This window comes from Gallus gallus, chromosome Z (genome assembly GCF_016699485.2).
Source record: "Gallus gallus isolate bGalGal1 chromosome Z, bGalGal1.mat.broiler.GRCg7b, whole genome shotgun sequence".
Classification (NCBI taxonomy): Eukaryota; Metazoa; Chordata; class Aves; order Galliformes; family Phasianidae; genus Gallus; species Gallus gallus.
The window spans coordinates 66,941,323-66,968,584 of NC_052572.1; the positions used below are offsets into that span (position 1 = coordinate 66,941,323).

General features: G+C 39.4%; 1 protein-coding gene across 2 annotated transcripts; it reads right to left on the reverse strand.

Moving 5' to 3' along the window:
• Nucleotides 1-27,262, reverse strand: UGCG (UDP-glucose ceramide glucosyltransferase). Of its 2 annotated transcripts, none has more exons than XM_424914.8 (9): nucleotides 27,060-27,262; nucleotides 11,660-11,801; nucleotides 8,342-8,444; nucleotides 7,273-7,374; nucleotides 6,787-6,899; nucleotides 4,879-5,057; nucleotides 4,384-4,470; nucleotides 3,719-3,908; nucleotides 1-2,460 (listed from the first exon to the last, which is right to left on the reverse strand). In XM_424914.8, exons 1-9 carry the CDS (start codon nucleotides 27,155-27,157, stop codon nucleotides 2,290-2,292), a joined length of 1,185 nt encoding a protein of 394 aa, XP_424914.2. In that variant the 5' UTR covers nucleotides 27,158-27,262; the 3' UTR covers nucleotides 1-2,289. The 2 variants fall into 2 exon arrangements, with proteins under 2 accessions (XP_424914.2, XP_040512257.1); XM_040656323.2 differs by lacking the exon at nucleotides 27,060-27,262 and adding an exon at nucleotides 25,175-25,811.

The following is a 27,262-nucleotide window of genomic DNA, read 5'->3' on the forward strand; positions in this document are numbered from 1 at the left end:
TTCCAAACATTATATTCAAAATTTATTTTTAAATAAAAGAAAAACAATGACTTTAAATAAACATGGTATATTCTACATACCTGTAGAACAACACAACTTTACATTAGCCATTTTTAACTTTAAAAGTTCAGTTGTAGCATCTTCAACATTTGACAGTGTTGGTTTCAATTTCAATCAATCAGACAATACCCCAAACAAAACTATTTGCTTAAGTGAAGCTTCAGTTTTCTTGACCAAATATGGTTCTGCTAATACAAAAGCACCCAGTTAAGCAATTATCCCCACTTAACATCTTGTAAATGAAGTCTTTTCAGCCTTTTTTTTTTTTTTTTTTGGTTTTCTGTTCCATTGCCTGCATAGAAATCAGCATAAAGCTAAGTTGTAAGCTACGCTTCACTTCAGCAGTGCAATGAGTGGCATTGAACTTCATGAAACAAAGATATAAACATTGTCAGCAAAATTTAATTATGTAAAAACTCTTAAAAACTACGTTTTCGTGGGTCACAACTAGACTAGTTTTCAGTATGCAGCTCTCCTCAGGAGAAACTTTTTCCTGATTCACGTGAAAAGAATGAAGCACGCAATCAAAAGCCTTTGTTCATACAGAAATGCCCATTAAAAAGTTCCACGTTATCATAAGGCAAAAGAAACATTAAGGTGGATGAAGCATTTTGGCCCAGAGTATGTTTAACATGCACACACACGACACTGGTGTGTAGCATATGACAGCTAAGGGATTGGCTCAGTAAGGTAAGTGTCTGTTTTTATAAATACATATCATTATTGCTAATATGCTACACATAATTCAACTTTTTAAGCTGCTTTGTTGGCATGAGCCTTGTAATCAGCAGCCCACATTCACGGTGACAATATTCTATTCCATCTGAAGTAAAGCAGCATAAATACAATTAGGAAAACAAAAGGCTTATGCAACATCCCTCTCCAGCTTTGCTGTTTGTTTGTTTTTTGCTTGCTTTTTTTTTTTAAATTAAAGATGTTCAAAGAAAACAAGTCCAGTTCACCACAAATTGGAAAGTCTCACAATAAGGTTGGAAACCAAGCTACAGGGACGGGGTCAGAAAACACGGCATGCATTATAATCTAGTCCTTTTAGTCATACCATTGGAGTACAAAAGTCCAATTTAAAGGCTAGACTAACAGTAGAAGGCAAAAAGCCAAGAGTAGACTTAGTTTGATGTTTAAATTAAGATTACAATTTTAGTAACAGCAAACTCACCCAGACCTTTAATATATTCACAATATTTACTGCAATTGAATACTTAATTTTGACTACTGTGGATACATATGTTCACTTTAAAAAGATATTAAATACCTGCATCATGAAATTACATTCTTAATACATTGTTTTAAGAAAATAGCTTGTGTGAAATGTTTCTGAAATGTATTTCTGCTCCCTTCTGTCCTTTACTGAGTCCCACGCACACACCCCCCACCCCACCACCCCCAGTCAAAGCACTCACACACAAAAAAGCCAGAACACCCCTTAAAAAGGATGGAAACAATGAAAGGGGCCAGCTAGGCTAGTTACAGCACAGTGCTTAACATGGTTCAAGACCGAACCAGATTAGAGTTGGCCAAAAGATGCTCACAATACGTGACTGACCAGTAATGCCTTTCACCTCACCCTATCAAACTCAGTCCACTTTTGGTTCATTGCAACAACTAAAGTATTTCATATATACATATAAACACAGGACTCCAGCTTTATTTTAGTTTGTTTTTGCTAAGCGTTTTTACTTTCCATTCATTTCGTTCTGCAGCAACTACAAGAGGTAGGCATAAAGCATTTAAGAGCTTCTTTCCCAAGGTCCTGTTACTAGCTCAATTTAGTGGAATATGATAGAAATCAGACATACTTTTTTTGTGATTTTACTAGGTATAGCCTTGTGCAATCCAGCTGGACAATAGCTGTGTGACCACTGGCTTTGCTAGGCCAGCATACCATGGAGTAAGAAGCCATTCATATCCAGAAGGATACTTTAAAAAAAAAAAGTTTACTGCAGAATATTCACATAGCAGATATGTATCAGAACCAATTCTCTCCGTTTCTATTTGTACATAGGAGCAAAATACCATTTGGCCAAGACTACGGATGTATTTTCACAGATATGCAAGTGCCATGCAAAAAATAAATTAAAGAACAGATACCAAAACATACAAGTAATAAAACTACTGAAGGTAGATTTTCTTAAAAGTATTTTTATAAACAATTTATAATACTTTCGATCCCCCTTTCTCTTTTTGACAGTCACAGTTACAAAGCTGTGGCTATACATCAAGGATTTCTTCTGCAGTGCCTCCGCAACGTAACCTGTAGCGTCCTGTCCTCCAGCTAATAGTGGGGTCCCACAAAGCAGACAGGAAAATATAAATTGTCATGGATTCTCTGATGAACCAAGCGACTGCATAATCAAGTTTAGAAAAACATAAAGCACCACCCTGGGAATACAAAAACAAATATTTTAGCATGCTAACTACTCCGAAGGAGTTTCACATTACTTCAAAACATCTGTATTACAGATAAATCTGTTCTAACGCTTAATATACAGTTTGACATTATCAAAAGCATATTCTGCATTTTAAAAGCCAAGAAGTTTTTCTCGTTCAAGATATGATTACCCATGTTAAACACAAGATACTTGGCAGAATGACCCAGAAGGTTCCGAGAGTGAGTTGTACGTGAAGAAATGACAAAGAAGAGTCACAATTTCAATTTATTCCCTTTTGAAGCTTTGTAAAATTGTGTTGAAAGCAGGCACTAGGTTTATGCCACAGATCCCAGAACAGCAGTACCTACTACCAACCCACCACACATTCTCAAGGGAGTGAAATTAGAAGAACCAAGCTTTTGGCTTATTGCATAGGAAAAAGATTTAAAAACATTTACAGACAGCCCTTCTGAATTCACAGTTCCTTTGAGATTTACCAGCTACATGCAGAGCTGCAAACTGAAGAGGCTTCAGAAGAACAGGTACAAAGTTCTTTTACTGTACCATGTACATATCATGCAGTAATTACTGTAATCAGAGAAATGACTGATAAACCAGTGTTCTACCCAATCAATAGAACTAGCCTTTCCTTCTAAGAATTCTTAAAACTACAGAAAGAATCATCAGTATTATCAGATTTTCATTATCAGTATGATGAGAATTAGTTCATCATTTGTACACGCACACAACTGCGGACCAGATTTAGATGGAATAGGGTCACAGTAGACAGAGTAGCCTACAGCACCAGAAAAGCAAGTGTTTTTCTGATCTGTGCTATCTTTCAATACAGAAAGTTTTACTGAAAACTCCTATATTCACTATCAAAATAGCAAAGAAATATTCTTAAGTGTACATAAACTGTACGTATAAGCTTCAAGATACAAAAGACAGAAGAACAATTAAAGATAAAAACAACTAAAATCCCAGAGCTGCTATTCTTGTACTTTTTTAAAAAAGCTCAGAGTTCTGGACATGCTTAAGTACAGCAGGCAAGAAACATGAATGCAAAAATGTGAAAGGGAGACAGAAGTCAACTTGCAGAGGCTAGTTAGAGGTAAGCACACAAAGGAAATAAGATCACAACCATGCACACCTTTCATGCTACTTAAGCAAAGTTAGCAGGTGGGCAGAGGTAACAGGATTTGACCTAGCACTTCCTCAGTGGTATCAAGAGAAGTATCTTATCTCTGAAAAGAAAGGTGACATACCTGAACACCTCTTAGTTGAATGTAGTCAAATATAAACCACGCCAAGCAGTGACACATAAAAAACACCATTATATCCCATCTGAACACATGATGAGCTGCCCAACCAATAACCAGACTGGCAACAAAGCACTCTGAGATTGGCTCACATATTATTGTGGCAGGTAACATATTAATTCGCAGTTTGGCCCACCTAGGAAAGAAACAAAACAGTTCAGACTATATGTAACTTCTTACAACTTCTTCCCCATACTCATCGGGCAATGAGCCATCAATCTTGTTAAATGTACACTTCCAAATTATAATCATAGAATCATAGAATCGCTAAGGTTGGATTCTATGGTTAGTATGTATGTATGTATGTAAGTATGGCAAAAAAATCACCCCCTCAAAAACACTATGTAAAGCATTTAAATGGTAACCAGTTTTTTTTTCTGTTGTTGTTTTTCTTCTTAGGTTTTTAGTCTTTAAAAAAAAAAACAAACTACTCATGCATGTGTCTCGCTTCCATGGAAAGTCAGCACCTCTAGCCATGCACTGAAAATATAGCATTCCTGACATTATCATCAAATTAGTTTGACAAAAGTATTCACTCCTTTTTCAGGTTAACCACATCAGAAGCAGGTGACAGGAATGGAAGGGAAAGGAAGCAAGAATTAGAATTTTACCTGATCATTCTGGATTGAAACTGAGAAATAGAATATGAGCCAGAGTTTTGCATTGCGACTTGTGTGGCCATTGCAAATTTCCACCCTCTGAAAAATAAATGCGTATTACGAAAAACATGCAAATAAAAAAAAATGCAGAGAACAATAATAGAACATTAAGAATTTTATTAAGCTTTGATATTTTTCTTTAGTATATGTTCCATATTATTACAATGCCTAAGAGCAAAAAAATTAAGTATGTTCTTACCAAATCTCTTGCTTAGAGGACAGTAAATACCTCTTGAACAATTTAAGTTCTCATTTTAAAAACATTTTTAAAGCAGTTAGTGTGGGCTTGAGTATATCTCTCCAAGAATTGACAGAACAAAGCATGTGTCATAAACACATGTGGTGTATACACATGAAGTTGACCTAACTGCCTGCGCATATAGCATGTAACATGTGAAAACAGTTACAAACTGTATTTCAAACAAAACCTTGCTTCAGCGATCTTACCGGTCAGCTATAGCTTTGGCCATAAAATAATCTTCAGCAATATATTGTGCAAAAGCTATCAATCCCCCTGCTTGGTCCAAGACATCCTTCCTCATCAAGCATGACATTCCTGTTACACATTTAAAGCCGGTTAAATTTGCTGAAATATATGACCTTGGATGTGAAGTTCCAAAATAAACCTGTGAAAACAAGATAAGGCTTTTAAGCTCTACATGTAGTTATGCCATTACTACTGACAACTCTCTCCTTTGTATGTATTTGAAGGAAAAAATTCTAAACATAGCCAATAATGATCTGATATTTGGAAAATTCTTTACCACCCAAGTAAGAAATCTAACTTAACACCAAACCTGAGAAATCTAATAGATATGGACTCTGTTTCTATGGATTTAATACACAGCTTGAATTTTTATACTGAACTGCCATATTTTACTCAATACCAAATTTCTAATTTAGGCTGTTCTCAGGTAACACATACTAAAACTCAAACTATTAATCACTCAAGTAACATATTATTCACCTACAGCTAGCAGACATAATGTCTCATTCCTCTCAACTAAATCACTGCATACAACTTTATAGAAGCTTACTACACAGCAGCACAGAAGCACAGAATTTTTGTTCAATGTACCAGCAAGATGAAATAGCCAAGACACTTCAGACTGAAAAAGTTGTGTTTCTAAAAGATCCAGTAACATAAAATCAGCAGTTTCCTACAAAAAGATAGCTGAAGCTGAGCACTTAGCATAACATCTGAGTGCTATTCATCCTATTAACGGTCTTACTAATACATCAGCTTATTCAACAAAAGGAATGGTGACCTTGTGGTACACTGGAACTAGAAGCAAAAAGTTCTTCCAGGAGCATAGAAGCAGCAATTAAAATGCTGTTTAGCAAGCAGCAGTAGTAAGTTGTGTGTTATAGCTTCTTGCTCTCTTCTTTTAAGAAAATCAATTCAGACTTTCTGTTCCAAAAAAAAAAAAAAATCACAGGGTACCCTCTACTGAATTTCTCTGCACTTTTTTCTCTCTCACTTTTTTGCCTTTGACTATTAGAATAGACCCAAAATGCCTTATTTATGCCAGTTTAGAGTTAAAAGGAATAATTAGTTGCCCTGAGACACAAGGAACAGACAAAACTCAACTTCCTCATTCTACTGAGAAGAACTTTCTGAGAATGGAGAGAGGGAAGAATAGGACAGATAACACTAAGTGATATGAATATGGTGGACAGGAATCAACTCTTCACCTTCTCTTCCTAAACAAGCAATTAGGAGACACAAAATAGCCCTACAGAAGAGCAAGATCCAGTGTTAAGAAGGCAGTGGTGCTTGTAACAAATCTACAGAACTTCCTGATACAGACAGATAAGATGTTGGAGACTTACACAGATTCAATTAAAAAATGTGAAAGTTTGTGTAAGAAAAGACTACTTCCTGCACAGGGTGCATCTCAGAAGAAGATACTGGAAAGCTGAGAGAGCATTATGAGAAAACAGAACATACACCTTGCTTAGATCCTGTTCCCAAAGGTTTTGCTTATAACCTCTGGAAATAAGATACTACTGTGAGCAGGGCTTTTCTCTAACTTAGAGTCATTTCTGTTTTCCTAGTTAAAGGTCAACAGAGTTCACAGCCTTTTTACGAATTACTGAAGTCCCAATATTTATTAAAATAAAATCCTGTATTTTCATCCTGCACTTTGTATAGCAAACAAGATTTGAACTGATGTCTGGAGCAACATGGTAGAATTTCCAAACATTTACCAGCTATCCTAGACAGTCCAAAGTGTAACTGCTGCTAAAAATAAATGAAACCTCCCATCACTCAAAAGTGCAAGAGGCACTACACAACTTTTAGTCAGCAATATATTAAATACATATATATACATACACACACACTGTACTGACCTGTTCCAGGGTGGCAGCAAATCCCTGTCTGTCAGCAACATAGGGAAGACCATGAACCAATCCTACTTTCTCAGTCATTTGGTTGGCCATATCTGTCAGAGTGTCTGGTGTAACTAAGCAAGAAATGAGAAAATGACAGTTCACATTGAGCAATTCCATCATTAGCAGAAGGCTATTGTATAACAGTACTGTGATTTTCATGTTATTGTCAAGAACAGGTACAGCTTGGTGCATGCCACTTTGGGGCAATGACCTGTCAGTAATAATTTTAATCGTTATTACTATTTTATGATCAGCAAATAAAATAAGAACAGTATTTTCAAAAATAAGATCGACATTCTTAGAGGTTGAAAATTTTTATTCTGTGAGAAGACTTCTCCAGACTTCATTTCTGTTTCTGTTGTCAGTAAAAATAATCTTCTGCAACTGCTAAACTACATGGAGTAAGGATAATAAAACAATCAGCACATTACAATACACACCTACCTCTGATTCCACTATCACAAATCCATATTAGATCATATTTGGCAACTTCATAGCCAGGCATTAAGTTGTTAATCTTGGGGTTGATGCCAACCTTCTTACCACCTAAAAAAAGAGCAAGCATCATACTCAATATGCATGTTTTTTGTGTTTTTTTTTGTTTGTTTGTTTGTTTCCCCTGTGGTATTTTGGTTTTGGGTTGGTTCTTTTGGGGGGGAAAGATTTTTTTTAACCTATCTGGAAAAAAATCTAGCTGGAGAATCAGTACGTGTTTACCTTTCAAAAGTCCACCTTTATGAAAAGGATTTAAATTTTACACATTCCTTCATTTCTGTGTTTTGTATTTTACTGCAGTTAGGTCGAGAATTAAAAAGGAAAAATCAATCAAATGCTTCCTCAAAATGGTAGGTTAATAACTGAGAATTACTAAGAACTGAGAATTAATAACTAGAATTACAAAGCTTTTTACTACATTCTATAAAGTAAATATTGCCTACTGCTTTTTCTTAAGAGTCCTGATTATGATTGTTACACTCTAGGATAACCTTAGCAAAAAGGGAAGAGGAGCAGAATACAGGGATACAACTTCTTGCTCCTAACAGATATGATTCTGTTTATTTCATGTCATCTAGCTCTAATCACCCTTTCCTAACCCTTTCCTCCTTCAGTACAAACAAGTAGTAAGAAATAGACTTACAGTCTCTAAGTTAATGAAAACAGATTTTAACACCTCAAGCTCAAATACAGCCAGAACTCTAAGTCACTTCCTGCATATTTAGTATAGTGTAGAGACAAGATTCAAACTGCTGAATTCCAGACTTAGTAGAAAAAGAGCTGGGGGAGGGTGCATAGGTTGAATAATGATTTTTCCTAGAGTTAGTTGTTTTTGTTTGCTTTTAAAATGAGATCACAGACCATGAATACAAACTTAGTTCTATGCTCAAACACAGGTTTAAGTCACAGAACCCACACTGGTACAAGACAACTATGTCTTTCAGAACACTATTAAAGAGCTGAAAGCATAAAAAATTTTTTATTAGTTGGAGTCCCACTCTGGAGATGCACTGCTTACCTATAAACAGTCTAGCATCAACATTTGGGTATTTGCCAAGGAGCTTTTTGCATACATCAATAGCAGGATCATCATGATCTTGTACACAGAGTAGTACTTCATACTAGTGCGAGGAAAAAAAAATATGTACACATTAATATCAATATAAGCTAGGGAATAAAGCTTCACAGCATACCAAACTGAAAAAAAAGAAATGAAAAGCACTGCTATAGAATTAAAAATAAAAGGGGGTTCTTTTACAGCTAAATAACACCTTATGCACCAGCAAGTACTTGCTAAAAAGAAACCAATTCCATGCCCTGTAAACTATTGTAGCAAGGAATGTTCATTTTCCTGTTACTGGGAAGACTCCTATTAGGCACAAAACAGAACATTACAGCACAAAGAAGCTAAAGTGTCTGCTCCTGCTTCCATTCCACCCTAACCCTAACCCTGCTTCTATTTTTGCACATATGTATCTGAAGTTCATAATCTATGAAATTATAGTACATTAAACATTAAAGGAAGGTGCTACAAGCTGTGAAAGTGTTCACTTCCATGGCAGAACATAACCCACGGTGCTTTTAGCATTATAGACCTCATCTTTCAGTCAAAGCATATTAGCTTCCAAAGCACTGGGTGACAGAACTATGCTGAAATTTGATCTTTACCAACAGTCTGTAATATTCTGAATACTAGCACAGTAAAACAAACAAGAGACTTATAAATGAAACTGACACAAACCAGATTCTTCTCATCTCTTTAACAGAGCTCCAGAACATGTTAACACAAACTATTGCACACCTGACTGCAGCTTCCATTTCTTCATTTTGTAGATGAATAATGCAGAACACAGCAGGATGACAGCCCTTTGAGACCAATAAAGGTACACCTCATCATACAATAAAGCTAAGTGCAGGAATATACATCACAATGCACATTTTCCTCTTTACAGGATAAAGGTTAGAAAACCTAGCAAGAAGTAAGGGAAAAAACTGTAGCTGTTTCAGCAGTCAATCTACACAGCTACTAAATGAGCTACAAACACTGGGTGAAAAAGCAGTGTTTTAAGAATCACATACAACTTAATGTCAAGACTGTTTTGCAAGTTTTGAAAGAGGCATTTGTTTCCTCATTAGTAATAGACTCCCTGAATACTTCTTTCTTGGCATAGCCTTCTCCTCTCCCTGACCAAATTGTGAAGTGTTACAAGTCAACAGCACACTAATTCTAAGAACAAAATTCAGAAAATGTAAGTTTCTGATCAAAATACCTCAAAGTCATCCTTACAGGCAAAAAGTTGAACAGCCAGTCTCATTAGAATCAATTTTGTTTAATCTTATTTGATACAGGAATTACAAATAAAAAGCTGCAGATAGTGAGCAAAACAGTTACTCCATTCCCCATCACACTGCAGTAACACCTAGCTGAACTTCATTTTCCAGGAACTACACAAGAAAAAAAATTATGCTCAACTTCAAAAGCTGTCTGCCTGTAAGTTCAACGATGATCACCTCTAATGTTCTTTATGAGGAATAAGTACTGTCATCCAGTATTGGATGAAATAAGTTGAATAAATACATTATTTCAAAGGGGGTAAAGGCACTATGACACAAACACCCAGAAAGTGCAAGTTGGCTCGGAACACTGTGGAAACTTGACAACCTCAAAACCGTACTTGTAGGACTTGCTCTAACACTACAGACTACCAGACAAAAGCAGCTATGCCTCTAAGTGCAAGCATAAAGCCAATTAGCTTGAAGAGTGAGCAGTGTTTGATTCCAATTATTTTTACTAGCAAAGAAAATGGAATTTAAGTAGCAAAAAAAAAAAAAATCTCATTAGGCAAAAAGATCTTTCAACTATTACAGAAGTGACCCTTACATCATGAATATCATGGAAATTAACGACCGAAGAGATTAGTGCTTTATTGCTGATACAGTTAAATATGGGACACTATTGTTTGCTTGTAATTCATAAACTTAATCTTCAATCAACAGTTGCAATAACCTCTCTACATCCAGTCTGAAAAGATTCAATGATTAATAATAGAGCTTTGACACGACAACTTTTCAGCAGAAAAATTCTATTTCATGGTAAATAGCCTTCGTATGAAATCATGGACTAAAGAACAACAACATACACGAATAATGCAGAGGAAATACAAATACATTTATCTGTACAAATATTAGAATCAGGTTAATTTAAATGTAACACAAATGGGGAAATTTCTGACAATTTCAAAATGTATATTAGGTAAGAACAACTGTCTTTGTAGTCAAATATTGAGATGGTCACTATAGCTATAAAACAGGTTGAGATCTTGTTGCCTTTAGCTTTTTTTTTTTTTTGCTACACTTAATGTTTATCATACTTTCTGGGAAGTCAGAATGATTCAAATCTGCATGTCCCAAGTTTTGAGAGGCCTCAAACACTACTACAGAAGAACAATCCAATTTCTAGTCAACTCCAAGGGTTCTGGTTGGGTTTGTTTTTTAAACCCTACCTGACAGAGCATTGAACTTACACCTAAATAGAATACACAAAGAAAACCCACCACAGAGTTCACAGGTGCTTTTGCCCTTTTAGAAAGGAAGCAGTAGTGTCTGAAGTAATTCTGAGAAGAATCAAAGAAAAATTTAATATCAAGAGTTTGAACTCAAAATATATGTGATAGGGATAGACTGTATTCCACCCACAGTACCATACACCACACAGTGAATGACGCAACAAGTCTTTCCCCTTTAAGGTCCTAACACAAGGACAGCATCTGACACTTATCACTTACCTTACTTATCACTCATATTACAAAGTCAAACAGCATTCAAGAGCAAACATAAGCTTTTCTTAACTATTTGTTTTCCAGATATGATTAAGTGGCTTGGAGACAGTACTTCACCGGTTGTTGATAGGTAGGACAATGTCATCATTGAGCAACATCTTGCTACAGAGGCTGTCAGTAAGAACCACCAGTAAGTTTCAGGCTATGTACTTTCACAAAATCTGTTACAGAAAAATATCTAATTATGAAAGGGGTCTGGTCTCTCAAAAGGCAATGGTCTTTTAAAGACAGCACTGCCATAAACAAGAAAGTACTGGAGTAATGATTAAATAAATCTTAGTGAAATCTAGAGTACATTTTGTCCTCAGGTGCTGGTCATGTTCGTTTATAAGCACTTTTTTGAAGAGGAATAAATATTGTCTGGAACATACAGCACATGTAATCATGCATTTGCTGTGGAAGAAGAATTCACTATACAATCAAGTTGAGTAGCTCTAGAACAAACCACTGGGAGGATTTTCAGAAGCAGATGAGAAGACTGTAAATAGTATACATACTTTGGGATAATCCAGTTCAAAGAAGGTTTCTAAGTTGTTGATCAGATTAGGATCCACACCTTTCAACGGCTTTAAAAGTGAAACACCAGGAAGCTTGCTATATGGCTGTTTATCTGTGGCTTTCTTATTTAGGTGGAGGCGTCTGCAAGAAGAAATAACAGATCACTGCATATGAAACAAAATATGCTAGAGAACTCCATTTAAAAAACAGTTAACACTAAGAAATTCAAAATTTAAAACCGTGATCAAAAATTTTGTTTTGGTTGTAGGATCAACAGCTGTTTTTAGACCTGCTGACAGCACATCAGAGAATGAATAGTATTAGGTAGGATAAATTCAATTCAGCCTTTTTCATTCAACTTTTTGAATGCTCTAGAAAAAATTCCAAACACGATCAATTTTGAAGAGTAAAAGTATCACTCTCCTCAGTCTACATAGGACAAACTCTTCTGCCTTACTACACAGAGTTAAAAATCATTATAACAGGATAATCATAAAACAACTTCCTGTAAACAATAAAAAGGTGACATTATTTTTCCTACATCAAGGTATGCAAAACTTAAAGCAAGCTGAAAGCACAAAGGGAAAAATAGGGATTAGTAAAAATCAACAGTTGAACATCTTTGAGGAAGGGATGAAGATCAACTGAGAACATGCCTTGGAAAATAAAGTTACTCATCTAGTTACTCCACTAAGAGAAGAGACTCCAGTAGCTCTCTACAGTGTTTTGTTGAAACAAGACAGTGACACGCTCACACGTGCCTCCCCAGCACGCTTCTTTAAGTGAGGTTTGCAGCTGGACACCAGAAGCACAGCACTATTTACAGCAGCATAACCAGCGTAAGACAGGACAAAGATCACGTCCTCGTACTGTCATCAAAACCAAGCCATTGCAGAGGTAAACTAAAATAGTCCTGATGAACAATTAATGGACAAGGAGCAGTTAGACCAAAGTGAAGAAACTGTTTAGTAGTTCTGAGAGCTACCACAAAGATCTCCTTGCCAATTTGGACATCAACACAGCAGGAAACAAGGGTGTTAAGGGAGAAACAATAATGCTACTCTGAACAGTGGGGGGGGGGGGGGGGGAGGGGAAAGGTAGATAATTAAAAATGATTATTTATTTGCAATGGGCTGTAGCAGTGCACATAGTGTTTGTATATTGAGAAAATCCTTGAAAAACAGGAAAGGAAGAATGAATGGAAATTGAAAAAAGATGAAGATGTGCAGCAGGACTGTGATAGATAACAAGCAGCAAGTGATAAAAGTGCAGAATCTCGCTAGGCATTGTGTTACAAGCCATGCTGACATATAGGATTAGGCAGGTGATTGAATTACACAAGGAAGAGCGTACACATGGTGTGAGGGACGCCTTACAAAAACTTGCAAATGAGGCACACAGCATTATCAGGATCTACTCAGCTATAACATAACACAGACCAAGAATCCTGAAAGAGCATGCTTCAGTATGGTAAGACTGACTCTAGCATGGTACCTTAAGATGCCATCTTGGGAGCTACTTGTATTGTGACACTAAGGTAAGGCAGCACCCTGTGAGACTCCGTGGAGCAAGAGAGAATTTAACAGTAAGCCACATCATTTTACACTGATAAAGGCTATTTGCAGATTGGTGTAACCTGAGCAAGAATAAAAGAGTAACAGCTGAAAATCCATCTTCATCAGAGAAACAAAGCAACCATTGTGAGAAATAAGTTGCAATATCAGGGCTAACATTTAACAGGGAAGTCAAAATATCAGGCTAAGTTAGCATTAATACTTTAACGTATAGATTCTAAGTGAAGTCACACACTACAGAACATGCAGGGTCTACACTGTAAATGTAAGATGAAATAGCAGACAATGAAGCAATATTTTTGATTCTGGACTTGTACCTATGGTGGTTCAATTCTCTTAGGTGGGTGTTGCGTTCATAGTGGTTTTCATTACCACTGAGCACACAAGACAGTTAAAAATGATGAAGGAATATGAACCTTCGAGGTTCATATTATGCATGTAGTATTATGTATTATTTTTGCATTGAGCTTAACCCAGGCTATTCAGATGTTCTCACTTCGTGGATTATTTTTTCCCTGTCCCTGCCTAATACAGTAAGCTGCAAGAAAGCACCACTACATCCAGAAAACAATAAAAACTATTTGAAGTGCTATTTAGAGGCACCAGCAGGTCCTGTGTGTGAAAGAACAGTATCCAAGTTATCCATGAACATCTTCACATTGACATGTGTTAAGCACATTGGCCTGCAATCGTTAGGTGACAAAGCTTTGAAGTTCCATCTAAGCAGCCTGGTGCAGGGAATTAGTTGGGAAAAAAGAGCAGAAGGATGCATAATGGAGGCATCAACTGTCCTAGGTTGTATAAGGATCATCTGCAAAATCTGCAGGAAGTGTAAATACTTCAAAAGGCAAAAATTCAGTCCAATATGTTATCACTGCCCAGTGTTACTACATAAGTCCTTGGCAATCTGTATCAAGTTAGCCTACTAAACCTTGCCTCCCCTGCCATTCAGGTGGGGTGAGTATTCCAGCAAATAGAAAAAAGCTTGCTGAAGTAGACTGCTGGGTCACTATGGTTATTAAAGTAGTTGAAAAACAGAACATTTTATTCACTCATTTTAACCTTTCCTCAGCAGCTACTTTACTTAAATAATTCTCCTTAATAACTGCAAGAACATAGTTCTTCACCACAAGTTTGCAACAGATACTTGGATAGTACAGAGCAGCACTAACAAGACCTGGAAGGAACTGAAGACATCCTTTGGAGGCTGTAGTTGCACAGGCAGTTGAGATGCCCTAGCAGCATAGAAAGAGACTATTTTCTCTGTAACTCTGAATTCTTACACATGTCCTCCAGTCAGTTTTCTTCTTGGTCAACTGAATCATCTCACAGGGATTAGTGGAGTTTAGGATCTGCTACAGAATAACATATCTTTGCTCGAAAGAGGAGAAATGAGGAAGAAGATGGTCCTGCTTCTCTTGGCAGCAGAAAGGGAAGAACATCAGATCACCATATTTTCATTATTTTTAGTAAATGCCTTGCACTAAAACATCTCCAAAAGCAGTTATCTTTATGCACAGATTAAAGTCTATAACATTCCAATCAGTGCAATAAATACCATTGAAAGAAAGATCAGGGAAGTCCAGAGGAAGTAGTGCAGGTAACTCTTAAATTCACAGAATGGTTAGCAACCCTTGCTTTACAAAGACTAATAGTTTAATAATAAAATCCAATCATGTTAATCTTAGTGTATACAGACATTTCCACACTAACAACAAACATGTTCCAGCACCATACAGCAGCAAACTTCTAAGCGTGTAATCATTCAGCAGCCAAAAACATATATGGTATTTTATAAATACAGAACATGCAGAATTGTAATTTTATTTACAAATAAAAGTCAAATTTCATTTATCCTAGTTATTGATTCAAGACAACTTTTGGCTTGGGAGCCACGGGGCATGTTTTGCCTGCCAGTAAAGGTGGGTGGGAAGGGTCTGCTTGAACAGCCTCTGCCACAGTGCTGGTCTACATCAGCAGGAGGAAAAGCATCCTTAGGCATGGTAGCACAGAGACTGATGAGAAGATGTTGCAGTGACATACCTAAACTTGAATAATGCACTATCAAGTACTTATTATACCATTTTAACACAGATTTATGAACACAACATTCTACTGCATACTTAGAGGCCTACTACACTACTCCTTTTAGGGACCTCCTCAATTTCAGATGGACTTGAAAACTGCAAAACAGACCAGCCACAGGTCTTCTAGCAAGTGACCAGAATTAAACACCTGGATCCTTTTTCAACCTTTTCTGCCCAGAGTATGGTTTCATAATACAGCTGAATCATTTTAAGTGTAGGCTGATACTTAGAGGCACTCCTTTTTTATTTCATTTCTGAGATGTACTGTACTTCTTGCAGTGGTGCTGCCATTTGTCTGATCCCACCGTGACCTAGTCAAGACACTTAAACCACCCCAATGTTATTTCATTTGTAGCATCAGCATTTTGTCAATTTAACTTAACAAGTATATTTGCTGAAAGGGTGGGCAAGATGATCCCGCAGCATCATTAACAGCAGCGATCCCTTGGTGCTCCTTAACCTCCTTCTGTCAACACCAGCCAAACAAGACACTGTGACAGTACGGATGCCCATACAATCCTGCTGTAAGCTGTTTTGACTCACTTAAACAGAAAACTAATCCTGAAGTGGGAGGAAAAAAGCCAGATTGCCAAATTAATGTTGGAGCCACTTCAGGAAGGATGCAATAAGCTCTGAAGCATGTTCAGAAAGGAGCCTGCTGAGATCAGGAAAAAAGGACGAGCTCATACTCCTTTCTCCCCTGACTTTAGCAGGCTTCCAGGGAGCCAAGCTGCCCATAGGAGAGCAGCGTGAGCACACTCACCACAGGTCAGAGGAGGATCCACGCCAGCACAAAGCAGTGCTGGGAGCACAGCCACTTCCTCTGGAAGTGCGCACAAGGATGAGGTCATGCTGCAGTTGGTCAGTGCTCCCTCATTTAGCAGCTGCGGGTAAAAGGCAAATCAAATACCTTCCACTGACATTCTGCACAAATTTCTTCCTGCGCTACACAGAGCACACAGACAAAGGGTAAAGGCCCTTAGAATGTAGCACACTGATAGCATGATGGGGAAGAGCACCAAAGGGGAAAGAATTAGAACACTTAAAACAAGAGTCAAATGATTTCCATACACATAAGAAAAGCAGAAGTAAAGGACTTAAGAAAAAGAATGGACTGAGGTAGAACCCGGGTTGTGATAATTTTAAGTTTCCAGAAGGTAAATATTCTCAGACAACAAACAATCTGCACTCCCAGTTGTAGGAAGCAGTAGTTTTGTTAGTAAAGATAAAAACAATTGCACGTGGCAGAACAAAAATCTTACTCAGTGCGATCTGTTTAGCTTTAAACCAACACAGAAGAAATGCTTTAAGAAGCATGCTTTGAACAGCTGAACACGTTACCACAAAAGTCACATCACATTCAGCTTAGGCAATCTATAACGAGTCTTCTCAGAGGTGGATTTTGTGTTGCTGGCTTTGATTTTAAACTCCATGTTTGAAAAAAAGATGAACACCTTATCTTTCAGAAAGGAATATGAGCAAACACCTCAGATACCAACCTCAAACCTCTAGCAAACCACCCCTTTCTCAAAATCCAGAAATTCTTCTCCCATTCCCCTTCTTATCCCCACGCTCACAAGATAAAAGGGAAACAAACAGACTCAACTCCCATACAATAGACGGCAGTTAAATCTGAAGTGATGGGAATCCTTTTACAGCCCAAATTCTAGGTAGCGTACAGTGCATATGAAGCATACACATGCATGTGCTTAACAAAAATACAGCACTGTGTCTGCATCACAGCTGTTAGTGGAACACAATAAGCACTGAAATGAACATGGAGCTTTCCCCTGTAGACCGTCTGCAGGCCGCCATCAAAACAGCAATTCTTGCCCTGTTTCTGCTCTCCCGCACTCCTCAGCCTACTGGTGGTAATAAAGCAGTCAGGGCCACAAGATAAATTGGATCAGCCTGCTGATCAAACAGAACTATCCCACAGAAAATCTCAGTCTGAGTCACCATGTAGCCACGTGCTCACTGAAGGCAGATTAGAAAGACAGAAGCATTTAGAAAGGTGTAGGAGTAGGAGGGGATTTAGGTTATCCCTTTGAGCAGCAAGTTAAGAGCCAGTGGAACGTAGAAATAGAAACGCTTTTTGATACATGCTCCTTGCAATGATTGTTATGCAATTTCAGAACCACATGCAATGTGATTTGTGTTTTATTTCTGAGAACATCTCCAGTGGATGCCAACAACCTCAGGCCTGATAAAACAATTACAGCAGTCAGTTATTACAGCAGAATCAAACCTACAAAGCTAAGGATGAAAACTTCTAATACAGTACAGATCTTCTAAAGCTTTGTAAGATTATTCAGTTTGTTGTTCCAACTTACTTTGCAATTCTGTAGGGAGAAAATAACTCATTACAACTAATTCCATAAGGCACAAGTTCAAATGAAAACATCATTTGCTAAATATTAGATAATGTGCTTCCTACAGAACTAAGCTGCTCCTTACTGCTCCCATTGCACAAATAGATCCCTGCCACACAATCTTCCACAGTTTCTTTTCCCTAAAAGCTTCTAGAACAGTTAAGAGTGAGGAAAAAAAAAAAAAGCATTGGTGACTCAAAACCTACATGAATAAAAAAATATATCATGCCAATCCTTTTTCCTTTGTTCTCACAGATGAGGTAAGGAAAAAGCTAAACACCTTGTCTGTGCCACAGAACTGCCAGCAAGGCAGTGACACTGCTCTCACTGCAAGTGTCTTATGAGACCTTGAAGAATTTCCAATAAAGAACATCAGGAAGCAATTACAAGCAGAAGAAAGCAACTATAAAAACCTTCCAAAGAAAATACTAGAGTAACTTCCGTACACAACGCAACATTAAAGGTTTCAGAAAAGTTTTCTTTCTTTCCAGCAGATACAAACCAGAAAAATCTACCTTGGTAAATTTCATCTCTCTTCTCGACAAAATTAATAAATCAAAACCTGCAAAAGTACACCCAACACTGGGCACATAGACTCTCAGTAGAAACATTTATCTTCCTTCACTACTATACAATCTACATAAGAGCATTGCAAGCATACTGTTCAATGGAACATCTACATTTCACCTCACCTTTGAAACTGTTTAAAAGGAAGTACATGAGTATCTTAATTTTTAAAAACTCCTGCAACCTGAAAATCCAGTCTGCTTCCACATGCCTGTGAGGATGGAGACAGGGAGAATTACTCACTTTCAGGATGCTGCTGCTGCTATTAACATTTGACAGTTCACAATGCATACCCTCATGAAGAAGAGCCTGAAAGCTTTTTACTTCACCCACAGCCTTATTCTAGCAAAGTATGCAAGAAAAACATGCTGTTTCAGGCTTAAAAATAAAGTACTCCAGCAGAAAGTGCCTGGGACGTCTCCTCTAACAGCTCTGTACATTGTCTCAGCATTTTGGATGTTTTACATCAAGCAAGGTACATGTGTAGTCAGAGGAATATTTCTTCTGCTTTAAAATAAAGCATAGCATGCTATCATTATTAAACCATAGCAACAATCACCTCAGAACTCATTACTAATCAGACACACTGAACCAGTATCTCAGAGCAAGCACTTAAAGGATACTCACAACCACCATAAGAATTAATGTTTATATTGACTCAAACAGGTCCCTCTCTGTGGATTATAGTGCTGACAATGCTGAGACAAACCTAATCAAGGGGTTACTAAAAAATCAACCAACAAAACAGACTTTGGTTTTCAAAGAGGTATTTCTGAAGAGGGGAATGATCGTTGGTCTGGAACAGAGGCAAAAGCAATTACCAACAAACTGGCAACAAGATGAACTGCTAGCTATCTGGCTGCTTTAATAAGATCAGTCCACTAGAATCACACGCGAAGTTGTCAGACTGCTTCAAGAAATACAACAATTTCAAAGCAACAAGTGAGAGGCAGTACTTCCAAGACAGTCTTAGCCTTTCACATAGTACAATACTTCACTTTGGTTATCTTTGCCTACAATTGTAAAGGTATTTTATCCTAACTGCCCAGAAGATAGTATAAAACTCAGTTTGCATGTGCTACAACCTCACTGTCACCCAAGGTATGAATTGACCCAGGCCAAATATGAGAAGGTATAAACTAGTCTAGACCTTTATCAACTATTGTAAGTAACATACTTAAGAAAATGCAAACTATTCACCTAGAAAGAATTAAAGGTTTTTATCTATTGTAAAACACAAAATCTTTTTTCAAGCCATAGCCTTTTGTTAAGTGCAAGACCAATTAGGTACATCAAAACAAAAGAACATCTTTCAATTAAAAGAAATTAAAATCCCAGTGAGTTTGACTACGTTTACTTCAGCAGTTCCCAGGGAGGGATGATATAAGGACTAAACAGTGCTTTAGTAAACCAGTAAAACTGGCCACATACTTAGCATGCTACATATGAGATCTGACAAAGTCCTCAAATTCATTCCTGAAGTCACGTAGCATTGTCTACCACCCTCTACGTAAACATCTCCATTCATCCAGAGTAATCAGAAGTTCACAGCAGTACTTAGTTTACATAAAGCCTCAGCTTCTTTCAACCTCATTGATATCTTCAAATTTTACACAAGCAAACAAAGCATATTCTTCCTCATCTCACTTCTCAGCTTCTTCTACAGCTAGCATTTAAGGCCAAATGCCTCTTTGTACAAAGACCTCCACTGCCTCCAGTAACACAATCTATTTCACTTCAAGAGCTTGCTTCAATGTAGTCTTCTGCTTTACATGCTCCAAATCTTGTAGTCTTTCATCTTTCCACACAAACTATTCATCAGGCAGACATGGTTTGTTCTTACAGCCTACTTCTCATGTTCACTGCACCATCTCCCATTCTCTCTCAAGATAATGTGTCCAATCTGAGAATGGTAACCTCAATTCTTTACCTTTAGATCTATCCTAAATCATCCTTAGTCTGGGCCTCTACTAAATCACTCACGTTAAGAGCCTGCAATATCATTCTCCCCTCAATGTTCGCCATCTGTATCTTATCCTCCTGGCTCACAATGATAAAAAAAGAAAAAACAAAACAAAAACCAGCCTTCTCATTGCCTCCAACACTAATGTTTTTCTCTCACAGTGTTACCACTCAGATATCTGGTTTTGTGCTGTTTTGCTTTCCTTCACTGTTAATCTTCTAACACAAAAGAGCATTCAAACACAGTCTTACTACACAGAACACAAAAATTAACTCCTAACTTCTCCAGATCTGCCTTCCCTTAAAGATTACCTAAAATTAAGTCTTGTGACCAGACCATCACACAAATTTCAAGTTGTTTAAAAAAAGCAACATGCACAACTTACAATCCCCCACACTATCTCCTATCTCAACCAGTCACCAGATAGCAGTACAGGCTGTCATTATTCACAGAACTACAGAACAACTGAGGTTAAAAAGTGCTTCCGGGCAACCCTCTAGCTTAGAGTAGGATCAGTATCCAAGTGTGGTTCTACTGCCTCCAAGAATGGAGCCTTCACATCTTCTCCAGATAGCCTCTTCCACAGTTAAACCATCCTCACCATGAAAGGCTTTTATTTCAACTGAAGTTCTTGAATTTACACATTCTGTTTCTCATCTTGTCATTGGGTACTGCCAAGGAGAATCCAATCCCTTCTTTACTCTTGCTCCACACAAGTCAGGTATTTACATGTATTGATAAGATTCCCCCTGAGGTTAATCCAAGTTGCACAGTCCCAGCTCTCTCATCCTCTCCTCGCACATCAGATTCTGCACAGCCCTGACACCATCCTTCTGGCTCTCAGCCAGACTTGCTCCACCATGTCTCATACTAAGTAGCCCAAAACTGTACATTGCACATCACACACAGTCTCAGTGGTATTGAGTGGAGGGGAAGAATCATGTCCCTTAACCAGTCTGAAATGCAGGCCAGAATGCTGTTGGCCTTCTTTGCTACCACAGGCACATGACCACTCAGGGTCAATTTGCAGTGCACCAGCACCTTCAACTCCTCTTCTGCAAAGCTGCTTTCTCAACGGTCAGTCCCCAGCCAGTGCAGATGTATGGAGCTATCTCTTGCCATTTTTCTTGGCTGAGCTTCATGAGGTTCCTGTCAGCCCACCTCTCCAGGTCCCTCTGTATGGCAGCCACTCCTACCAGTTCTGTATCATCAACAAATTAGATGTTATTTCCCACTGTTCACGTCATTAATAAAGATGTCAAAAACCACTGCCCCAGATGACTTTTGGCATCTCAGTTCTGAAGACTTCTGGTGGTTTCCAGCTTTCAGTAGAGGGTTGAAACACAGCCTTCAAATGGCATCTCCAGCCTAAAACACTAGCTTCCTACTCTGCGCTGAAAAACTGACCCTCAACTCTGCATCCAAGTAGTTACACTTTTGTGTGTGCCCATACTTCTTGATTCTCCTGTTCCTCCCTAGTAATCGTACTTGACTCGCTACCTTTGTCTTGCTCCCTCCAATTTCTCTCTGCCACAATGCTGTCACTCACTCATTGAGAAAAAGCAATACAACAATTTATAAGGACGTGGTACTTGCAGCCAGTGTCTGAAGGATTCTGCATAAAGTAGGGTTCCTCATCAATGCAGGGATAGAGGAGATGGTGGTGCTGAGAGAACAAAAAGCACTGCCACAAGCCAAATCAATCACATGCCTGAGAGGGCAAAGTGAGTAACTACAGCTCTTAACAGATACTTCGGTCAGTCTACTGCCAGAAAGCAGCAGTGCAAATACAGGACAGCCCAACAAAGAAACAGCTACAGCAACAAGCAAAAACGTTAGGACAAGATCAAAGACAAGCAGAGATATCAGAGAAGAGCAAGGTAAGACTGGACACGAGTCATGGGCCAAGCAGCAAGGGACAGACTAACCGAAGGCACCGAGACAGTAAAACAGAGACCAAAAAAGAAGTTTTCATCAGAAGGAAAGGCAACAACTGCTATATAGTAATGTATTATTAACCCAAAGATCAGAACAACTCAAAAAGCAGGTGTCAAACAGAGCTATGTTGGGTGGTGATGGTGTCCATTCAGAACCCGTGTTTTAGAAAGCTTTTCAAAGTTGCATAAGTTCTTCAGTAAACTTGAGTTTTCTGAATCTTTGCAGACTGAATTTCATCCTTGCATGCTTATGCATTATGCTAAGGGTATTATTTATGTTTTCACTTGTATGTAGGAGCTTTCTTACTTCGGTAAGTTTCTGGAAGTCTTGGGTTAGGCTCAGTAGACAAGGCATACGCTAACTACATCTAGATGCTGCATGATTAAAGAATTAATTTTTCACTGACTACTGTTTAATGTCCATACACTTACATTACTTTTAAAATCTAAAAACAGCAACATGGTCATCAATTCCATGGTATGACACTACCCTTCCCATTTACACCCGGGGAACAAGGACAGTGAGCAACATCAGTACCAACTCACTACGGTTCCCTTAAAAAAAAAAACAAACAAGCTCTGCAATTAGAATTGTTATTGGCAACAGGTTCAAGAACAACAGAGACTCAAAACTGGAACATGACTCCACGAGTCTCATTTTGTGGACCAGGAAAAAACCGCAGGAAGTTGCAAGCATGTTAAGAAACTCACCAAGCATTTCTTAAGAACTCTCTGATGCTGGCCAAGTTCAACGCAGTTCAGAGACACCATGCAGAACACAACTTCCTAAACTTAGGCATCCTATCCTCTGTCCGCAGCCTTAGAATGTATTTGCTATATACAACCTCGTGTGGGATACGAGCTGAAATAATCAATTTGAGTTTCCAGAGAAGTATAAAACATAGGCTTTCTTCATTCTTAGACTAAAGTCAGAGGACATAGTAGGGAAACATATCAGATTACACTTAAGTAGGGCTTTTTCTAGCTTCCATGGGCTTTTTTTTTTTTGCCAGCTTTATTTTAGGAAGGGACATACAATGTTCATAGAACACCTATCATTATTAAACCAGAACTATCTGTTTTCAAATACTGTTAAAGCAGCAAACCCACTGCCACAGAATTTGAAAGTCAGTTATTCAGAAACACAATATGTTAGAGCGCCATTAGCCCTGAGAAAGCAGCTTTAGTTGTTTACTTTTTTCCCCTGATTTAAGAAGGCATCTGTTCCATTCTGTGCATACCTTCAGAGTAGAAGTTACTTACAAATCACTAGTTCAACATAAGTTTAGTTTAACAGAATGCTAAAATATCAAAACTTACTCCTTAGTCTCCCAACTAACACTGTAAATCCTTTCCTTATTTGCACATCATCCACTCTGCCTTCCATTTTATTTCTGTTCTTAAAGTCCATTTTAGCTGTCCATACAACCACATAACTTCAGATTCTTTGAGAATTAGTATACCCAGCAACATCCAACACTAACTGCTGGATCAGTCAATGTTCAAATTCACAGCTACATGCACACAAGGGTCCTTGCTCAGGGACTTGCATAGGGTATAAAGGAAAGTGACACAAACAGGTCAGATACCACTGCCTTATTACACAGAGTAAATGTATGCAAACTGCCCCTTACCTAATTACTAGCAATAAAAAGATGCCATTAGGCCTATGTTAATTTCTTTTCCTCCACTGGCTCAGTATAACACAGAGTGCAACAAACTTACACTGGTTTCAAATCACGCACTTCAGACAATTTATAGAATGCCCTTTGACTGAGCAGTATGACTATCTGAATTTCCTTGCTTAACCCACCTGTTCATTTTGAAGGAAGGTGAGATTCACCAAACACACTGCATTTTTCATAAATCAAAAACATTCACAGTGAGAAAACGTGGTAGGGGAGAAAAGCATCAAGAAGCAGATTAAGCTTTAGCAGATGTTATAGAGATGAATGGACAGCAGACAGTTTCTAAACTGACATTTCTCAACTTTAGATATCCAAAACCTACATGTTTTTAAAGCAATTATAATACAAACCTACACAACTGAGATGCTCTTTAACTTTGTCAATTGTTGACAGCACTTCAAAACAAGAAATGTTTACTTACTTTCTCGAACTCATATAATCCTATCTACCTAATTCACCCATGTTCTCACTATTATTACTTTAAAATCAAACACCTAAAACTCCAATAGAGAACCACAGGATGAGGATTACATAAGCCACGGAAGCTTTGTGGAAATGTTCTCATATTGTTTTATTCCAACAGCACAGTTCAGTCCCCACAACGCACCAGTTAAGTGCTGCTAGATGCAGTGGGCTGAGAACAGTCCTTAGTCCAATGACTTACACAAACATCAAACCAACATTATCACACAACGTGAAAAATCCGAAGATTAATTAGTTTCACCTTTCTTCTTTGCTGTCTGTAGCTGGCATAGTTTAAGTAGTTTTCAGTATGTGGTAAACATGATAGAATTCTACTACCATGTTACATCATTCCCCTGAGATCAAAAGGAGTTTCCACCTGTCAGAGAAGACCCCCTGACACTTCAGTGACCTTGGGAAGGGTGCAGCATGCTGTACAAATATACAAGACACAACAGAGGAGCAAGAGTAACTGTGCCTAACCACCAGCACTTTCAGGCCACAGCACTAGTCATGACCACCTTTTGCGGTCCTTCCCTTGTAAACACCTACCAGCAGCTGTATCCATCCTAGCAGCTCCAGCATCCCAGCAGCACCACAGGCACCGCAAAGATACTTCCCTGAGATGTCAGCTGTAGATGCCCAGCACTTCTCTAATTTCACCACAAGTAAAGGACAGCTGAGTGGTCACACCCTGGGGAGCAGCAGTCCTGTTTCTGTATACCTATCCAATAACTGCTGCAGCACCTCCACCCAGCCTGGGCAACATGGCACAGCCTGCAGCTTGATCACTTCAGTGCTACTAGCTGCTCAACCCTGATCAAGGGCCACCCTTCCGCACTGAACACCATGTTACTGACCCACCTCATGGGCAGAGATGGTCATGGTCAGCTCCCACCTCCGTATCTTCTGAGCTGGTCTCAGGAACCCTGCTGCAGGCAAATTCTTCTCCAGGGATGTCACAAACTGGAGTGAACCTGCCTCCATTCTTACTGATCATCTGTCCCGATGGCAACTTTCCAGCTTGTTATCATGCTGCTGTCGTATATGAAACCACAGGCACACCACAAACGCCCAGTAACAAAACCTACAGCTCTGTTCAAGTGTCATAGCCACATCATTTACAGTAGTTCTAGGCTACACCAGGCCTGGCTACTCCCTGTCTTATCCAGCAGCTATTGGAAGAGGCAACAGTCCCAACTCCAGCAATTCTACTTTAAATTATTTGAAGTTAACAGGAAATTGCTGATTTAGATATTGAAGTAAGGCAGAATGCAACCAAACTTTCAGGGCAGTACCTTTTGTTCCCCTTCCCCACGCCCAACTTCAGACAGATAAAGATCATCCCCAACCTCCTTGTTTCCCTGCATCTTACACTCAATTCCCCCAACTCATTCCATGAGATGACTCAGGACATCAGTGCATAATGGTTTTCTGCCCCGCCTTACTTACATTTGGAGCTCTTTAACTGTTCCTCTTGCAGGTGCACCTGCTTTGGTGTGACTCACCCACAGGCTGCAAACCCTTTAAATCGCAGAGGCTCAGGGTGTCCGCACCCAACCAAGGCTGACCACAGCTCCCCACGGCACACCCTCAGTCCACCCAGAGGTGTCCCTGCACTGCTACACACCCTCTGCTCTATACCTGGGATGTACAGCGTGAGCTGCCAAGAACACTTGCTTCCCCACAGCCCCTCTGCTTCCTCTCGTGTCTCTCCTACTGTTCATCCTCACGCACGCCTTCTCCCATGTCACCATTTGGGTCTCCAGTCCCTCGCAGCTGCCACCACTCTTTCTTAAATATTTATGAGCAGTAGCAGCACCGCATGCACTTACCAGGGAAGCTGAAGTTCTGGCACACAAGCGGCTGTTTGCTTGAGAGCTGCCCAGAGCCAGCTGTGCCTATAGTATCTCACAGCCTCTTCTCAGGGCACCCCTGCAGCACGCTGGTACCGAAGCACGGCTGTTCACACCCAGCACAACCCATATGCTAGTTTTCAAGAAAGAATTCAGTCACCTGAGTAAATGTAAGACCCAGATGCAACCCAACCACAACGCGGAAAATGATCAGACCTGTCAAGGGATTCTTCATGAGAAAAAAAGAGAGCAAAACAACCACAACCAAGGTCAGTAGAGGTAAATCTAGCGTGTGTGAAGGCAAGAGGAGGTCTGTCTTCAACAAGGGCAGGCACCTATGACATGTGTGGAACAGCAAGAAAGGAAGGCAAACAGAAACCCGGGTATTTTCTAACACCTATGGCGGTAGCCTTTTTATTGACGAGAAAGTAAAGCCAAGGCCTACCAGAGAAAGGAGCACGTTTCAGTCCCTTCCCACATACCCCGGACAGCCCCTCTGCGGGCACACACACAAACCTGCTTTGTGTGTCCGCCATTGGAGAGCGAAAACCCCTCAGCGCAAGGTAAAGTGCTCCAGCAGCCAGTGCCTAAGGCAGCCCTGGGCACACACACGCACGCACCGTTTTCTGACTGGTATCGTCACTACGCATTAAGTCATCCCTTCATCGAGTTATCTACCAAAAAGAAAGGCAGCCCGGGGTCCGCGTTCCACACAGCGCTGCGCTAACCGGGCTGCTTCGCGCCGCGCCGCGCCGGCAGCACCGCGGCAACCCGCAGCGGAGCGCCGCTTCCCGCAGCGCGACGCCGCGCGCCCCGGCCCTCCCCGTACAGCCGCATCCCGCAGGTGCACGGCGGCGCCCACGGAGCCCTGAGCCCGGCAACCACACGCTTACGTGTAGATGATGGACATGAAGTGCATGAGCCACAGCACGACAAAGAGGATCAGACCGAAGATAGCGAGTCCCTCAAGGGCCAGCGCCAGCACCGCCATCCTCGAGGCGCGGCGGCTGCGGAGCCGCGAACGGATAGGAGGGAGGAACGGAGGGACGCGTCACCCCGGCCCGGCGGCGAGCGTGGCTGCCGCACTACGGAGCGC